General features: G+C 37.4%; 1 protein-coding gene across 1 annotated transcript in view; it reads right to left on the reverse strand.

The window, feature by feature from the left end:
* The window catches only part of LOC133656265 (guanine nucleotide-binding protein subunit alpha-13-like), a 52,398-nt gene extending 33,329 nt beyond the window's left edge, over nt 1-19,069 (reverse strand). The window contains exons 1-2 of the mRNA XM_062057250.1: nt 18,357-19,069; nt 381-607 (exon numbers count right to left, since the gene is read on the reverse strand). Of these exons, the coding sequence (XP_061913234.1) occupies nt 381-607; nt 18,357-18,759 (630 nt within the window). The 5' untranslated portion in view covers nt 18,760-19,069. The remainder of the gene's footprint in view (nt 1-380; nt 608-18,356) is intronic.
* Between the last annotated feature and the right edge of the window lie 1,630 nt (nt 19,070-20,699).

Below are 20,699 nucleotides of genomic sequence, written 5' to 3' on the forward strand. Positions count from 1 at the left end.
CCCCCCCCCCCCCCCTGTTAACTAGCGAGCGCAAAGCAGTTTAGCGACAGATCAACATTCCAGCTGCGATCACACTTACGGCTCGCTTGTGTCTGCACCGGCCGCAACAAAACGCCATTGAGAGCACGGCTTGTGCAACCGAGGGGACAAAAAAAAGTGCACTATCAGTGAAAACGACATGAGGAAGTGGCGGCCAGGTCACATGACCACAAGAAAAGGCGAGGATCGATGAGAAAGACGTGCGTGGCCAGGGTTCCCCCTTTTTGGGCTAAATGCGACAAAGCATAAACAGGAAGCTGAATGCGTCACATGACTGGGAAATGAGAAGATTGTTTGGGGTTGAGAGGAGCGGTCTTGTCTGCCGGCGTTTTTCCACCTACCAGCTGGAACTCGCGGCGGCGGTCGTAGGCGTTCTGGATCCCCGAGTCGGCCCAGAGGGCTTTGATGGCGGGCAGGTACTGAAGGAAGATGGGCGTCTCCAGGTGCCCGCGCACCATCTTGGCCGAGCGCGTGTCGAACGCCATCAGCTTGTCGCCGTGCTGCTGGTTGCCCGGGTCGCCCCACGGGATGTGCAGCTTCTCCCGCGCGTCCACCAGCACGCGTATGCCTGGGGATGCATGAAGAAGGGTTATAATTATAGTAATAACTGAGCATATCAAATATATAATAATACATACAAAAATAGTAATTAAATAATATTTATAAAACTATATAACTATATATATATATATATATATATATATATATATATATATATATATATATATATATATATATATATATATATATATATATATATATATATATATATATATTAGGGCTGCAACTAACTATTAATTTGATAATCGATTAATCTGTCGATTATTACTTCGATTAATCGATTAATAATCGGATAAAAGAGACAAACTACATTTCTATCCTATCCAGTATATTATTGGAAAAAAACACAGCAGACTGGCAGCATACTTATTTTGATTATTGTTCCTCAACTGTTTGTAAATGTTGCAGTTTATAATTAAAGGTTTATTAAAAATACAAATTAAAAAAATAAAAAAATAAAAAAAATTATTTAAAAAATTTAAAATAAAAACCTCTGCGCATGCGCATAGCATAGATCCAACGAATCGATGACTAAATTAATCGGCAACTATTTTATATATATATATATATATATATATATATATATATATATATATATATATATATATATATATATATATATATATATATATATATATATATATATATATAAAATAATAATATATACACAATTATATATATATTATATATATAAATAAAATATATAAATTAATAATATATATAAAATAATAATATATATTATATATATATACATACATATATATATATATATATATATATATATACATACATATATATATATATATATATATATATATATATATATATATATATATATATATACATACATATATATTTATATATATATATATATATATATATATATATATATATGTATGTATATATATATATAATATATATTATTATTTTATATATATTATTAATTTATATATTTTATTTATATATATAATTGTGTATATATTATTATTTTATATATATATATATATATATATATACATACATATATATACATATATATATATATACATACATATATATACATATATATATATATATATATATATATATATATATATATATATATATATATATATATATATATACATACATATATATATATATATTAGGGCTGCAACAACTAATCGATTAAAATCGATTATAAAAATAGTTGCCGATTAATTTAGTCATCGATTCGTTGGATCTATGCTATGCGCATGCGCAGAAGCTTTTAAAAAATAAAAAAAAAATAAAATTTTTTTTTTTTTAATAAATCTTTATTTATAAACTGCAACATTTACAAACAGCTGAGAAACAATAATCAAAATAAGTATGGGGCCAGTATGCTGTTTTTTCCAATAAAATACTGGAAAGGATAGAAATGTAGTTTGTCTCTTTTATCCGATTATTAATCGATTCATCGAAGTAATAATCGACAGATTAATCGATTATCAAATTAATCGTTAGTTGCAGCCCTAATATAAATAAATATATATATATATATATATATATATATATATATATATATATATATACATATATATATATATAATATTATTGTAATATACATTTTGTATATTATTTATAATAAATTATTTTTAATATACTATGTTAACATAGTTATCATTGAAATAATCTACATCTAAAGCAGGCCTGGGCAATTATTTTGACACGGGGGCCAAATTTAGAGAAAAAAATGTGTCCCGGGGGCCGGTAAATCTATTTTTAGGAACACTAATACAAAACCTCACAATAATGTCTGATTGAATGCTAAAAACGTCATGACAGACCGCCTGAAAAAACGGAATGAAATTTTAAATTTTTTTACTGGATGAGACACCCAGAATGTACATGAAAATAAAAGATTTGGATTTACAATATTAACTATGAAGGTTAAAACACTGAATATTGACAACATATGAACGTCACAACTCTCGATCGACATATTTTACCATCAAGTGAAACGCAACAAACAATATCTATATATAGGACTGGGCGATATATCGATATACCGTATTTTTCGGAGTATAAGTCGCTCCGGAGTATTAGTCGCACCTGCCGAAAATGCATAATAAAGAAAGAAAAAAACATATATAAGTCGCACTGGAGTATAAGTCGCATTTTTGGGGTAAATTTATTTGATAAAAGCCAACACCAAGAATAGACATTTGAAAGGCAATTTAAAATAAATAAAGAATAGTGAACAACAGGCTGAATAAGTGTACGTTATATGAGGCATAAATAACCAACTGAGAACGTGCCTGGTATGTTAATGTAACATATTATGGTAAGAGTCATTCAAATAACTATAACATATAGAACATGCTATACGTTTACCAAACAATCTGTCACTCCTAATCGCTAAATCCCATGAAATCTTATACGTCTAGTCTCTTACGTGAATGAGCTAAATAATAATATTTGATATTTTACGGTAATTTGTTAATAATTTCACACATAAGTCGCTCCTGAGTATAAGTCGCACCAAACTATGAAAAAAACTGACTTACAGTCCGAAAAATACAGTACTCGATATATCGCGGGTTTGTGCGATATAGAAAATGACTATATCGTGATATTGGAGTATACGTTTTCACGCAGTTGCTTTTAGCGGCGGGCATTACACTGCATGCGTTTCCCACTTTTTCTTGTCTCTCCTTCTCACAGAGACTTAAAACAAGCGCACCTTCTTACATACGTCACGTGTGCAACGTCACGCGCTCCCGCGGAGCAGACAGGTAGCGACATGGTAACTTTAGCTGTGATGCTAACGGTGCGGTGCGGGTGGTAGTACGAGAGAGAGAAGGTGCGAATCTGGTAACAGATGAAGGAAGAATTCATTCCCAAGAAAAACAGCAGAGGGTCCATCGTCTGGCGGTGGTTTGACTTCAAGCGGGAAGATGTTGAACAATTATGCGGCAAAAGCGTTGCTACAAAAAGTAGCACCACTGCTAATGTAGCATCATTTAAAAAGTCACCCGCTAGAGAATGAAGAGTGCTTGAAACTCCGCATGTCAACATCTCCGTTCGGTGCTACACCAACAAAATGCAGAGGCAACTATTTCCAGATCAACACCGTATGAAAAAAATAGTCAACAACAGAAGGAGATAACGTCCGCAGGAACCTACCACATAGCGAAGGAAATACACCAGTGTTTCCCATAAACTGGCAAGATACCGGTGGGGGCGTGGCTATGGGCGTGGTCACCATGACATTATCGAGCAATTTGCATAATTTACTACAATGATATGATTTTCTCTAAAAAGGCTCAAAAAATGTATACTTACTAATTAATAATAACAGTTTTGTTTTAAAAGTCCATCCATCCATCCATCCATTTTACAATATAATTACAACACTTTATGTACATATTTATATACAGATTTGAACAACAAGTTATTCACTGAAATATATTTATTAATTGTGGTTCTTACAAAAAATATATCTTATAAAATATGAAAGCTAAAATGTCTCTTAAAGCTCTGCCCCTTTAATTAGTGCATACTAAATAATTTCACTTTAGCCTACTACTACAACCATATTATTTACCAGCAACATAAAGTGAAACAGAGGCAGAGGTGTCCTGCCACAGTCAGTGACAAATAGACAGAAAACAGTAGTGGTCAAATACAAATAAGGCAACAAGAGAAGTATCCTACACTTCTCTTTTGTAAAGTAAATCTGAAAAGCCTATATGGGCATCTACATCAACTATATAATTTGCCTGAGAAGCTGGACAGGACACAAAAAAATATATATATATATTTTTTAATTTTTTTTATTTTTATTTGTGGCGGACGTAATTCTTTCGTGGCGGGCCGCCACAAATAAATGAATGTGTGGGAAACACTGATACACTATTTGATTTCCTATTATGCAGCTCATTTTTATTTCAATCAATCAATCAATGTTTATTTATATAGCCCTAAATCACAAGTGTCTCTAAGGGCTTTTGACACTTATTGAAATATCTTGTGTGACATCATGCACAAAAGTGCGCTTTATTTGTTTTAAACTATTGTAGTGCCGTTCTGTACAAGAAGTGCACTTTAATTTAGTGTTGTTTTGATATGTCATCTTAGTGACATCATGCACATAGCTGACTCATAGCTTGTTTCAAAATGTCTCTGACAATCTTGCACGTTCTGTTTTGGAAATGACATGAATGTTTGTGCCACTGCTTAATAACTGTTTAATAAATACACTTTTGGTAAATTGACTTAGTTGTGGTTTCCCTCTCTGCATGAAAGTTTAAAATGAGCATATATTAATGCAGTATGAAGAAGAATGTTTTAAAGTAGACACATATAATCACAGCAGTATGATGATTCTATGCATTAAGTGTTCATTCAAGGCTAAGGCAAAATATCGAGATATATATCATGTATCGTGACATGATACATGATATATATCTCGATATATATATATATAAAGGAGATGTGCAGTGTTTCCCAAAAACTGCCAAGATACCTGTGGCGGTGGGGGCGTGGCTGTGGGCGTGGTCACCATGACATCGAGTAATTTGCATAATTTACTACAATGATATGATTTTCTCTAAAAAGGCACAAAAAATGTATACTTACTAATTAATAATAACAGTTTTGTTTTAAACGTCCATCCATCCATCCATCTTACAATATAATTACAACACTTTATGTACATATTTATATACAGATTTGAACAATAAGTTATTCACTGAAATATATTTATTAATTGTGGTTCTTACAAAAAATATATCTTATAAAATATAAAAGCTAAAATGTCTCTTAAAGCTCTGCCCCTTTATACTAAATAATTTAACTTTAGCCTACTACTACAACCATATTATTTACCAGCAACATAAAGTGAAACAGAGGCAGAGGTGTCCTGCCACAGTCAGTAACAAATAAACAGAAAACAGTAGTGGTCAAATACAAATAAGGCAACAAGAGAAGTATCCTACACTTCTGTTTTGTAAAGTAAATCTGAACAGCCTATATGGGCATCTACATCAACTATATGATTTGCCTGAGAAGCTGGACAAGACAAAAAAAAAAGTTAAATCATTTTTTTTTTTTTTATTTGTGGCGGACGTAATTCTTTCGTGGCGGGCCGCCACAAATAAATGAATGTGTGGGAAACACTGATGTGTATATTCTTCATTCAACACAATTATTATGCACTGTAACTACTATGGTCACTTTGTTCCTGATCTGCCCTGATCTTGGGTCATCAACCTGCAGATGGAACCTAGCTTTTAGCTACGATTTGGCATCTTTACAGCTATTATGTTTATTAATGTGCATTGTCCCATGTAACAAAGATGTAACAAATATAGCAAAAGGGCAACTTCCTATCAGGAGATTTATAATACATCTATGAACAAGCTTATTGGTGAGTCTGATCGGTTATAAATGATTTAATGTCTCTGTGCGGCCCGGTAGCAAATGCGTCCCGGACCGGTGGTTGGGGACCACTGCTTTAGAGCACTAAACCTACTGAAAATAGTTCTTAGGTTTCTATGTTTACATTATGCATTAGTTTTTTTTACACTTGATTAAGCATTTCTTACATATTCCTTATTTTTGCGCCTTCATTTTTAAGAAATGATTGTCAAGTGTTGGATGTGATTTGAGTGTTTTCCATGCTTGTGTTGGCAATTCCTTTCTGCCTTGATAGCTGGGGGGATGATAATCAGAGGAAGGTTGCATTTGAAATAAAAATGTTTACATTTACAGGCATAGTGAGCACCCTATGAGGAAAAAAAAAAGAGGAAAATTGAGTGGGCCCAGGGCCCTTCTGTAGTGGAAAAGTTGGGCCCAAACGTCAAAAAGGGTAAGAACCCCTGCGCTAAGAAAAATGTGTGACCTATATTTAGAAAAATGAACTTCAAAACATCGTAGCTCCACTATTTGTCATAAATGCAAATTCATTAGTTCAGTAACCCAAAAGAAAAATTAAAACCTGATTTAATTTATTTATTATTATTCTACTTGGTTTACGACAGGAACATACTTACGATATAGGCATAGCGTTTTGAATAAAAACATCATAAAACGTTATTTAGGCCCAATAATTCTGCATTAGTATGATACGATCTGACCATAGTGGAGTTTTTCTGGATGAAATGTTACACAGTTTTTGTAAATTTTCATGGCGGTGGCCTCGGATAGACAGTTTTAGCTAGCACAAAAAACACGATAGAAATGTTCTTGTTTTTTTCTCAATCGGCACAAAGTTCTGCCACGCAAAGCCTCAAAGAAGATTTTGAAAATCAAGACTACCGTATATTTCCTGCAATTGGGTGCATTTCTACACTATTTTACCTTTAGATTTATTCTCATCTACCAACCTCTTCTTGACACCACACATTTTTTTGTATTTTTTAGTAGATATTATTACCATTAAAAACATAATGTGAACGTCTATAACATGCATGCAAAGAATTTAGACAACGTTTCCCATTTGACAACTCTATCCCTTAGCCACGCCCCCCCCCCGGGTAATTTATTTCCGGTGTTGTGCCCTCTGTTTACAATCCGTCACCTCAAAAATATACATTCATGCTGGCTACTAATAATTACTCTAGAGCAGTGTTTTTCAACCACTGTGCCGCGGCACACTAGTGCCGTGAGATACACTCTGGTGTGCCTTGGTAGATTATCTAATTTCACACATTTGGGTTAAAAATATTTTTTGCAAACCAGTAATTATAGTCTGCAAATGATGTGTTGTTGTTGAGTGTCGGTGCTGTCTAGAGCTCGGCAGAGTAACCCTGTAATACTCTTCCATATCAGTAGGTGGCGGCAGGTAGCTAATTGCTTTGTAGATGTTGGAAATAGCGGAAGGCAGCGTGCAGGTAAAAAGGTGTCTAATGCTTAAACCAAAAATAAACAAAAGGTGAGTGCCCCTAAGAAAAGGCATTGAAGCTTAGGGAAGGCTATGCAGAACGAAACTAAAACTGAACTGGCTACGAAGAAAACAAAACAGAATGCTGGACGACAGCAAAGACTTACTGGGGAGCAGAGATGGCGTCCACAATGTACATCCGAACATGACATGACAATCAACAATGTCCCCACAAAGAAGGATAAAAACAACTGAAATATTATTGATTGCTAAAACAAAGTAGATGCGGGAAATATCGCTCAAAGGAAGACATGAAACTGCTACAGGAAAATACCAAAAAAAGAGAAGAAGCTAGCAAAATAGGAGCGCAAGACAAGAACTAAAACACTACACAGGAAAACAGCAAACAACTCAAAATAAGTCAGGGCGTAATGTGACAGGTGGTGACAGTACATCTACTTTGAGACAAGAGCTATATTGATGCATGCTTGGTTATGGTTTAAATTCATATCCGACAATTGCAACAACTACTTTTTACTGTCAACTGAATTTCGTTTTTTTATGATTTCTGCGGGTGGTATGCCTCCGCATTTTTTCAATGCAAAAAACCTGCCTTGGCTCAAAAAAGGTTGAAAAACACTGCTCTGGAGATACAACGGTTTCGGAACTAAGAGTGGTGGGATTGTAGTCATCCAAATATGATTAGCAGCAAAGTAGACAGCCGTCAACGTTGTGGCCTGGAGATTTAACGGGGGCGACAACAAGTAAGCTAGCTAGCTTGTTAGCTAACGAGCAAGCCTGTTTCCTGGTCCTGAAACTCAGTGCGGCTCAGGCGAGCGTTCAACAAATTTTGTTCGGATTGCAATAATTAATATTGATATTTCATTAAAGAAATGCGGAAGTAGGGCTGGGCGATATATCGCCCAGCCCTACTTCCTGCGATATACTCGATATATCGCAGGTTTGTCTCTGTGCGATATAGAAAATGACTATATCGTTATATTTGAGTATACGTTCTCAGGCAGTTGCTTTTAGCTGCGGGCATTACACTACATGCTCTTCTCACTCTTTCTTGACTCTCCTTCTCACAGAGACATAAAACAAGCGCACCTTCTTACATACGTCACATACTGTCGCGCGTGCAATGTCATACGCTCTCACGGAGCAGAGAGGTAGCGGCATGGTAACGTTAGCTGTGATGCTAGCGGAGTGGTGCGAGTGGTAATACGAGAGAGAGAAGGTGCCAATCTGGTAACAAATGAAAGAAGAATTAATTCCCAAGAAAACCAGCAGGGGATCTATCGTCTGGCGGTGGTTTGGCTTCAAGCGGGAAGATGTCGAACAGACAACCGTAATTTGTCAAGTGTGGGGCAAAAGTTTTTTGTGACCAACAAGTATGTGCTCTAAATCACACAAAGAATAAGAGTTGTATAAATTATTGGAAACTCAAGACAGCCATGACATTATGTTCTTTACAAGTGTATGTAAACTTTTGACCGTGACTGTAGCTAAAAGAGATGAGCAAATAATCTCTTTAGAACAGGCCTGGGCAATTATTTTGACTCGTTGGCCAAATTTAGAGAAAAAAATGTGTCTGGGGGCCGGTATATCTATTTTTAGGAACACTAATACAAAACCTTGCAATAATGTCTGATTGAATGTAGGGCTGCAACTAACGATTAATTTGATAATCGATTAATCTGTCGATTATTACTTCGATTAATCGATTAATAATCGGATAAAAGAGACAAACTACATTTCTATCCTTTCCAGTATTTTATTGAAAAACAGCATACTGGCACCATACTTATTTTGATTATTGTTTCTCAGCTGTTTGTAAATGTTGCCGTTTATAAATAAAGATTTATTTTTAAAAAAAATAAAAAAAATAAAATAAAATATATATATATATTTTTTTTTTTAAAAGCCTCTGCACATGCGCATAGCATAGATCCAACGGATCGATGACTAAATTAATCGGCAACTATTTTTATAATCGATTTTAATCGATTTAATCGATTAGTTGTTGCAGCCCTAATTGAATGCTAAAAACGTTATGACAGACCGCCTTAAGAAACGGAATTTAATTTAACATTTTCTACTGAATGAGACACCCAGAAAGTACATGACAATAATGTGGGATTTACGATATTAACTATGAACGATAAAACACTGAACATTGACAACATATGAACATCACACCCCCTCTCCATCCACATCAGTGTTGACCACACATTAATTTATTTGTGGCGGCCCGCCACGAAAGAATTACGTCCGCCACAAATAAACAAAATAAAAAAAAAATTTTGTTTTTTGTTTTGTTCAGCTTCTCAGGCAAATCATATAGTTGATGTAGATGCCCATATAGGCTGTTCAGATTTACTTTACAAAAGAGAAGTGTAGGATACTCCTCTTGTTGCCTTATTTGTATTTGACCACTACTGTTTTCTGTTTATTTGTTACTGACTGTGGCAGGACACCTCTGCCTCTGTTTCACTTTATGTTGCTGGTAAATAATATGGTTGTAGTAGTAGGCTAAAGTTAAATTATTTAGTATGCACTAATTAAAGGGGCAGAGATTTAAGAGACATTTTAGCTTTTATATTTTATAAGATATATTTTTTGTAAGAACCACAATTAATAAATATATTTCAGTGAATAACTTATTGTTCAAATCTGTATATAAATATGTACATAAAGTGTTGTAATTATATTGTAAAATGGCTGGATGGATGGATGGATGGACGTTTAAAACAAAACTGTTATTATTAATTAGTAAGTATACATTTTTTGAGCCTTTTTAAAGAAAATCATATCATTGTAGTAAATTATGCAAATTACTCGATAATGTCATGGTGACCACGCCCATAGCCACGCCCCCACCGCCACAGGTATCTTGGCAGTTTATGGGAAACACTGGATTACCATAGTAACTACCGAATTTTCCGCACTATAAGGCGCACCTAAAAACCTCCAATTACCTCAAAAGCTGACAGTGCGCCTTATAATCTGGTGCGCCTTATATATGGACCAATATTGAGCCACAACAGGTCTCGCAACTACGGTAACTACGCCAACTTAATTTTCCCGCTTTTACGGCTGCTTACCGTAGAAAAATAAGCGCTTCTTCTTCTACGGGGGAAAATGAAGTCGGCGGCTGCTTAATTAAGTCCCGTAGTTGCGAGACCTAAACTTTATGTAAAGACCCAAAAATGGCTCCTATAAAGAGACACGCTTACGACGCAGAGTTTAAACTCAAGGCGATCAGTCACGCAGTAGAACACGGGAATAGAGCAGCAGCGAGAGAATTTAACATTAACAAATTAATGGTGCGGAAGTGGAGGAAGCAACATGATGACCTGCGCCAAGTAAAGAAGACTAAACAGAGTTTCCGAGGGAACAAAGCGAGATGGCTACAGTTGAGGGACAAATTGGAACGGTGGGTTGTTGAACAGAGAGCGGCAAGTAGAAGTGTCAGTACAATCACTATTTGTTTTGTTGACATTACCTTTAGCGCAGCTCCATCTAATGGATGCATAATGTAACCCCAGCCTCTACTGTAGCGTCTATTCCGGGGGTCTGCAACCCGCGGCTCTAGATGCGGCTCTTTAGCACCGCCCTAGTGGCTCTCTGGAGCTTTTTCAAAAATGTATGATAAATGGAAAAAGATAAGGGTAAAAAAATATATTTTTTGTGTTAATATGGTTTCTGTAGGAGGACAAACATGACACTAAACTCCCTAATTGTTATAAAGCACACTGTTTATATTAAACATGCTTCACTGATTCGAGTATTTGGCGAGCGCCGTTTTGTCCTACTAATTTTGGCGGTCCTTGAACTCACCATAGTTTGTTTACATGTATAACTTTCTCCGACTTTCTAGGACGTGTTTTATGCCACTTCTTTTTCCGTCTCATTTTGTCCACCAAACTTTTAACGTTGTGCATGAATGCACAAAGGTGAGTTTTGTTGATGTTATTGACTTGTGTGGAGTGCTAATCAGACATGTTTGGTCACTGCATGACTGCAAGTTAATCGATGCTAACATGCTATTTAGGCTAGCTATATGTACATATTGCTTCATTATGCCTCATTTGTAGGTATATTTGAGGTCATTTAGTTTCCTTTAAGTCCTCTTAATTCAATTTATATCTCATTTACCATGAATTGATTAACGTGGACCCCGATTTAAACAAGTGGAAAAACTTATTGGGGTGTTACCATTTAGTGGTCAATTGTACGGAATATGTGCAATGTAATCTACTAATAAAAGTCATAATCAAAATCAATCAATCAATGACACACTATCTGTATGCAGTGTTTCCCACACATTCATTTATTTGTGGCGGCCCGCCACGAAAGAATTACGTCCGCCACAAATAAAAAATTAAAAAATATATATATTTTTTTTATTTTTTTTGTCCTTTCCAGCTTCTCAGGCAAATCATATAGTTGATGTAGATGCCCATGTAGGCTGTTCAGATTTACTTTACAAAAGAGAAGTGTAGGATACTTCTCTTGTTGCCTTATTTGTATTTGACCACTACTGTTTTCTGTTTATTTGCTACTGACTGTGGCAGGACACCTCTGCCTCTGTTTCACTTTATGTTGCTGGTAAATAATATGGTTGTAGTAGTAGGCTAAAGTTAATTTAGTATGCACTAATTAAAGGGGCAGAGCTTTAAGAGACATTTTAGCGTTTATATTTTATAAGATATATTTTTTGTAAGAACCACAATTAATAAATATATTTCAGTGAATAACTTATTGTTCAAATCTGTATATAAATATGTACATAAAGTGTTGTAATTATATTGTAAAATGGATGGATGGATGGACGTTTAAAACAAAACTGTTATTATTAATTAGTAAGTACCGTAATTTCCGGACTATAAGCCGCTACTTTTTCCCCTCGTTCTGGTCCCTGCGGCTTATACAACGGTGCGGCTTATATACGGCATGTTCTTCTCCGACACCGACGAAGAGGATTTCGGTGGTTTTAGTACGCAGGAGGAAGACGATGACACAATGATTAAAGACTGACTTTTCATATACCGGTAGGCTGGTTATTTTGATAACGTACATGCGAGCACTTTGTATTACTTTGCACCGTTGTATTATTTGTACTCTGCACGAATGCTGTTCGCCATGTCAAAGATGTGAAAGTTTGATTGAATGATTGAAATATTTATAGTTAATAAATGGGACGCTTTGCGTTCCCAAACAGTCATCTCTGTCCCGACAATCCCCTCCGTGGTAGCAGGAACCCCTGTATACTACGGTAATTACACATCAAAACCCTGCGGCTTATAGTCGGCTGCGGCTTATATATGGAGCAATCTGTATTTTCCCCTAAATTTAGCTGGTGCGGCTTATAGTCAGGTGCGGCTTATAGTCCGGAAATTACGGTATACATTTTTTTAGCCTTTTTAGAGAAAAGGCTAAAAATTTACTACAATATGTACATTGTAGTAAATTATGCAAAATACTCGATGATGTCATCGTGACCATGCCCATATCCACGCCCCCACCGCCACAGGTATCTTGGCAGTTTATGGGAAACACTGTGTATGTGATATGTTATTAATTTTTTGCGGCTCCAGACAGATTTGTTTTTGTATTTTTGGTCCAATATGGCTCTTTCAACATTTTGGGTTGCCGACTCCTGGTCTATTCTATGCGCCTTATACTGCGGTGCGCCTTATATATGAACAACGTTTTAAAATAGGCCATTCATGGAAGGTGCGCCTTATATTCCGGTGCGCCTTATAGTGCGGTATATACGGTAATTAAATTACCATAGTAACTAGTATATCATGCAAAAGTGCAGATTTCAACCATTGAAATACATCAAGACTTACGGTCATTTGAAAACATCAGTGCACATCATAATGGCAGCTACAGTTTTGATCCTAAAGATCTAAAAAATATATTTGGGAATCAGGGCCGGCCCGTGGCATAGGCCGTATAGGCAAATGCTAAGGGCGCCGTCCATCAGGGGGCGCCACGCCAGTGCCACAAATGTTGGAGAGAAAAAAAAAAGTTGGTACTATTATTTCTAAATGCAAAAAATAATCCCACGTTAATTAAAATGCAAAGTAAAGCCTATTTAATAGAAATTTTATTTGTTACAACATTACTTAGGTGGAGCGCTAATGTTTTTATCATAGTTCTGTGAGGTCCGGTTGCTAAGTTGTTAAATTAGCCTTAGCGTCGTTAGCAACAGCATTGTTAAGCCTTACCAGGCTGAGAATTTTTAACCGTGTAGTTACATGTACATGGTTTAATAGTATTGTTGATCTTCTGTCTATCCTTCCAGTCAGGGGTTTATTTCTTTTGTTTCTATCTTCATTTGAGAACGATGCTATCACGTTAGCTCAGTAGCTAAGTGTGTCACCGATGTATTGTCGTGGAGATAAAAGTCACTTTAAATGTCCATTTCGCGTGCTCGACTCTCATTTTCAAGAGGATATAGTATCCGAGGTGGTTTAAAATACAAATCCGTGATCCACAATAGAAAAAGGAGAAAGTGTGGAATCCAATGAGCCAGCTTGTACCTAAGTTACGGTCAGAGCGAAAAAAGATACGTCCATCACTGCCTCTCCAGTCCTTCACTGTAACGTTCCTCATCTACGAATCTTTCATCCTCGCTCAAATTAATGGGGTAATCGTCGCTTTGTCGCTCCGAATCTCTCGCTCCATTGTAAACAACGGGGAATTGTGAGGAATACTAGCTCCTGTGACGTCACGCTACTTCCGGTACAGGCAAGGCTTTTTTTATCAGCGAGCAAAAGTTGCGAACTTTATCGTCGATTTTCTCTGCTAAATCCTTTCAGCAAAAATATGGCAATATCGCGAAATGATCAAGTCTGACACATAGAATGGATCTGCTATTCCCGTTTAAATAAAAAAAATTCATTTCAGTAGGCCTTTAAAGATAATCATAACAACATTCTCATATAATATGTTAATTTGCTTTCTTTAAGTAAAAAAAAGGTCAAAGACAAAGCTATTCGGTTTCTTGTGAGTATGGGTGAGGGCCGACATCCGGGAAACTGAGCTACATACGGGTTCTTCGAGCCATAGCAACCAGACCGGCGTTGAAAACAAACCGTTGCCATCACTCTTTAACCTGTCGACCTACGCTGGTTAAACCCGTCATTCTGCCTCCAAAATGCCGAAAAACTGTGTTGTTTTTGGTTGTGCTAACCACAACTGGAAACAGGGAAAACAAAGGTTGTATTTTGTTCTGCCAAAGCGTGATAAAAGCCCACAGAGACGAGACAAATGGCTCGCAGCTTTACACTGGGAAAACGAGGACGGTTCTCACTGGAGTCCCCCAAAGTCCCGGGTCGTGTGTTCGGATCACTTCGTTTCTGGTAAATATAAGGAACAAAAATCCACCTTCTTAACCACAACTTGGCTATACCGTCCGTGCTAATGTTGTACTTGTTGAATTTTTACCTTATAATGTTCGACAGCTGAAGTTGTTGTACAAAAATAACATGCGGTATATACTATATAGTCTATAGCCTAGCTAGCTATTTTCGAAAACCGGACAACGAGAGGATACCAAAGGCAGCGTTAAGATGGACACCACCGGGAAAACGTAAGCCAGGGCGGCCAAAGAACACCTGGCGAAGAACAGTTGAAGGGGAGCTGAAAGAGATGAAGCTTACATGGGGCGAGGCACAGAGACGAGCACAGCAGCGAGATGAATGGCGTCGAGTCGTCGAAGCCTTATTTCCCATCCGGGAAGAAGAGGATTAAGTTAATTAAGTCATACCAAAGACTATAAAAATGGGACCCATAACCTCCCTGCTTGGCACTCAGCAACAAAGGGTTGGAGTTGGGGGTTAAATCACCAAAATGATTCCCGGGCGCGGCGCCGCTGCTGCCCACTGCTCCCCAAGGGGATGGGACAAATGCAGAGGAGAAATTTCACCACATCTAGTGTGTGTGTGACAATCATTGGTACTTTAATCTTTAATCTTAATCTTTAATATACTATATAGTCTATAGCCTAGCTAGCTATTTTCGAAAACCGGTTTCGTTTAAATTTGCACTTAACAGTCGGGTTTTTAAAAACTAATAAACCCTATAATTTTCATGTTGCCATTCAATACATGTAGCCCTCAAATCTCTCAATATTTTATACACTAACACTTGATCTTGTTGTTGATAACTTCCGCGTCTCATTCTTAGTAGCGCGCAGGCTAAGCTAACTAGCAAGCTAAGCTAAGCCTGAGAAGCTTTAAAGTTCACTGAGACGAGTCTGACGCAAATAATACATTTTCGTTTTTTTCACACGATATGCGAATAAGTAAAAATGCGTAAATGAAGGATTTAACGCCGACTTCCAAGCCACAACGCTCGTTAAATGCTTTTTCTGTCAATGCTGTGTTCGCTGTGAGCTGGTTTGTTTTCAACGAATTCCCGGTTGCTAGGGGATTGGTAGGCGGAAGTGACAAGTCACAGGTGGAGAAAATCCTCAGTGCTGAGCTCTGTAGAACTTGCACCTGGCTCGCTGACAACAAGCTATCCATCCACTTGGGTAAAACAGAATCCATCCTGTTTGGGTCCCACATCAAACTTAAGAGAGTCAATCACTTCACCATAAAAGTAGGTGACAGTGTCATCACCAGGAAAGATGAGGTCACCTACCTAGGTTCCATTCTAGAGGCTAACCTTTCCTGTGATAAAATGGCAACCAAGGTAATCAAAAAGGTTAACCAACGAACGAGATTTCTCTACAGAATTTCCTCTCTGGTCAACAAAAGCACCTTGAGGATTCTGGCGGGAACTCTCGTTCAACCCTTTTTCGATTACGCATGCACCTCCTGGTACCCTAGCACCTCCAAAACCCTCAAATCTAAACTCCAAACATCTCAGAACAAGCTAGTCAGGTTACTTCTAGACCTCCACCCCAGATCCCACCTCACTCCTACCCACTTCTCTAAAGTGGGCTGGCTCAAGGTGGAGGACAGAGTTAAACAACTTGCACTGAGCCTAGTCTATAAAATCCGCTACACCTCCCTGATACCGAAGTACATGTCAAACTACTTCCTTAACGTAAATGACCGCCATAACCACAACACCAGGGGGTGCTCCACTAACCACGTTAAACCCAGATTCCGAACTAACAAAGGTCTTAACCCATTCTCTTTCTATGCCACATCAATGTGGAATGCGCTCCCAACAGGTATAAAAGAAAGGGCATCTCTATCCTCCTTCAAAACCGCAATAAAAGTTCACCTCCAGGCAGCTACAACCCTAAACTAACACCCTCCCCGGATTGCTAATAATCAAATGTAAACAATCAAATGCAGATTCTTTTTCTCATGCCTTCTGATCTCTCTCTCTCTCTCTCTCTATGTCCACTACTTGATGTCCATATCCCCCCCTCCCTCCACACCCCTGATTGTAAATAATGTGAATAATTCAATGTGATTATCTTGTGTGATGACTGTATTATGATGATAGTATATATCAGGGGTCACCAACGCGGTGCCCGCGGGCACCAGGTAGCCCGTAAGGACCAGATGAGTAGCCCACTGGCCTGTTCTAAAAATAGCTCAAATAGCAGCACTTACCAGTGAGCTGCCTCTATTTTTAAAATGTTATTTATTTACTAGCAAGCTAGTCTTCGCTTTGCTCGACATTTTTAATTCTAAGAGGGACAAAACTCAAATAGAATTTGAAAATCCAAGAAAATATTTTAAAGACTTGGTCTTCACTAACTGACAAAGAAACAGATAACAGATTTGGTGTCCAGTTCAAAGTGTGACATGATTTATTTAAACATTTGAGAGTTGACTTTTATATTTTACATGAGTTATTTGTACAAACATGGTGCAAAGTAATTCATGATTTGTTAAAAAATGTTAGTGGCTAGCTAGTTAAAACGGGATATTGAGATTTCACAAGACTGTCTTAGAAGTGATCATTTGAAAATGTTCAATTTGAAAAATGTGCACTTAGAGAAAATATGAAAATAAAGTGTTGCATATTGATATTTATCTGTTTCTATATATATTTATTGTGAGAAATCATTAAGATGATCAGTGTTTCCACAATGATAAATATCATTAATTATTAATAATAACATAGAGTTAAAGGTAAATTGAGAAAATTGGCTATTTCTGGCAATTTATTTAAGTGTGTATCAAACTGGTAGCCCTTTGCATTAATCACTACCCAAGAAGTAGCTCTTGCTTTCAAAAAGGTTGGTGACCCCTGGTATATATGATAGTATATATCTGTATCATGAATCAATTTAAGTGGACCCCGACTTAAACAAGTTGAAAAACTTATTCGGGTGTTACCATTTAGTGGTCAATTGTACGGAATATGTACTTCACTGTGCAACCTACTAATAAAAGTCTCAATCAATCAATCAATCAAAACGTAGGTCCGCCCTCACCCATACTATATTCCCAGCGCCAATTCAAGGAAATACGGTATAAATTATTGGAAACTCAAGACAGCCATGACATTATGTTCTTTACAAGTTTATGTCAACTTTTGACCGTGACTGTACCTAAAACAGACGAGCAAATAATGTCTCCAGAATGTTACCGGACGCACCCTAGTTGTAGTTTGACTCGCCCGACGGCCCCCGGGCCACACTTTGGAGACCCCTCCAGCAAACTTTAATAACCCTGGTCGAGAGCTCCATCCCTGGTTGAGCAACACATTCTTCCCCACTGCTGGAGATTCCTTTCACATTAAAGTCCGAGAAAGGAGTCCAAAAAACAAACAAAAAAAGGCTAAAAAGTCGCACCGAAGGAAAAGGGGGATTTCATGTTGGGTGTGTCGAGATGGGCAGAATGTTTATGTGCCGCCGCCAAACAACTTTTAGCCACAAATAAGACGTGGAATGATCATTAAAAAGGGCGCCAAGTGTTACCTTTGATGACATTGCTGTAAATAGTGGCTCGGAAGTCCTCCCGGGCGGTCTGGTCGAAGTCCTGGCCGTGGATGATCCGCATTTGTTTGAGGAAGGTCGACTTGCCGCTCTCGCCCGCGCCCAGCAGCAGGATCTTCACCAGCCGCTTGACGTACGTCTTCTCCCGGGAGAGCCGCCGGTCGATCTCCTTGGAGCGGCGGACCTGCTCCACCTCGCCGCTGTTGAGCAGGCAGACGGGCAGGCACACTCTGAGCACGGAGCGCGTCGGCAGGAAATCCGCCATGTTGGCGACAACTTCATCGATGCTAATTCGCTTGCGCGGTCGCGGGGCGCAGGCACGGGACCAAGCCCCTTCCCTCCACTCAGGAAGTAGACTGTTTGCCGTCTGCCGACACACTTTCATTAGCTCCTTAGCGCCATTTTCTTATCTTTAAGCGCGCTTCTCACAAGAAACAAAAAAGACGAATTTCATATTCACGACTTTTATCAACTCTTCAAATGACGCTAACGAGCTAGCAAAGTTGTGTAGCTCGAGCTCGCGATATGCGTTTAACGACAAACAACCCGACTTTAGCACCTTTACGCGATTAAATAAGGACTTTATTACCTATTCCTACTCAAATAAAACACTTACATAGGTCGCCTAACTAGAGTTTGGACTTTTTAAAGCTTGAATTAGTGATAGAAGGATGCCCCCTAGCTGCTGGTGGCTGCTATTGCGTAAGACTTTTCCTAGATAGAAGAAATCCCGCCTTCTCATTGGTTGATACGAGTCGTGTTGCATTCAAAAGCGTCGGAAATACACTTTTCACTAAAATATGTAGTGCGTAATTTAACCGGAAGTACCATAAAGAGCAAGTACAACAATAAAAATGTATAGTTTTTATACGTGTATTTAATTTATGTGTATTCCACATTATTTATGTGTATGCCACCTCATTTTATGTGATTTGCCGCTTGAATGTATGTGTATTCCACATTAATGTATGTGATTTGCCAGATTAATTTATGTGTATTCCACATTAATTTATGTGATTTGCCAGATTAATTTATGTGTATTCCACATTAATTTATGTGTACGCCACCTCATTTTATGTGATTTGTCGCTTTAATTCATGTGGCCCGACACATAATTTTATGTGATTTTCCGCTTTAATTTACATATCCTGCCACATCATTTTTTGGAGATTTTCCGCTTTAATTTATGTGTACGCCACCTCATTTTATGGGATTTGCCGCCTTAATTTATGTGGATGCCACATAATTTTATATGATTTTCCACATTAATTCATGTGTATTCCACATTAATTTATGTGTATTCCACATTAATTTATGTGGATGCCACCTCATTTTATGCGATTTACCGCTTTAATTAATGTGGCCCGCCACATAATTGTATGTGATTTTCCGCTTTAATTTATGTGTATGCCACCTCATTTTATGTGATTTGCCGCTTTAATTTATGTGTACGACACCTCATTTTATGTGATTTGCTGCATTATTTTTTGTGCGGCAAGACACATCATTTAATGTGATTTGCCACATTAATTTATGAGTATTCCACGTTAATTTATGTGTATTCCACCTCATTGTATGTGATTTGCCGCTTTAATTCCAGTGGCCCGCCACTTAATTTTATGTGCCATTATCCTATCTTTAGGCCGGCTGCGCTTTAACAAGAAAAAAAAACGACGAATTTCATATTCACGACTTTTATCAACTCTTCAAATGACGCTAGCGAGCTAGCAAAGTTGTGTAGCTCGAGCTCGCGCTTCCGCACTTAACGACAAACAACCCGACTTTAGCACCTTTACGCGATTAAATAGGGACTTTATTACCTATTCCTACTCAAATAAAACACTTACATAGGTCGCCTAACTAGAGTTTGGACTTTTTAAAGCTTGAATTAGTGATAGAAGGATGCCCCCTAGCTGCTGGTGGCTGCTATTGCGTAACACTTTTCCTAGATAGAGAAATCCCGCCTTCTCATTGGTTGATACGAGTCGTGTTGCGTTCAAAAGCATCGGAAATACAAAAATACGTAGTGTGTACGTACCGTATATTTAATTTATGTGTATTTCCCATTAATTTATGTGGATGCCACATCATTTTATGTGATTTGTCACTTTAATTCCTGTGGCCCGCCACATAATTTTATGTGATTTTCCGCTTTAATTTACATGGCCTGCCACATAATTGTTTGGGATTTTCCGCTTTAATTTATGTGTACGACACCCCATTTTATGTGATTTGCCACATTAATTTATGTGGATGCCACATAATTTTGTGTGATTTGCCACATTAATTCATGTGTATTCCACATTAATTTATGAGTATTCCACA

Source organism: Entelurus aequoreus, linkage group LG08 (genome assembly GCF_033978785.1).
Source record: "Entelurus aequoreus isolate RoL-2023_Sb linkage group LG08, RoL_Eaeq_v1.1, whole genome shotgun sequence".
Classification (NCBI taxonomy): domain Eukaryota; kingdom Metazoa; phylum Chordata; class Actinopteri; order Syngnathiformes; family Syngnathidae; genus Entelurus; species Entelurus aequoreus.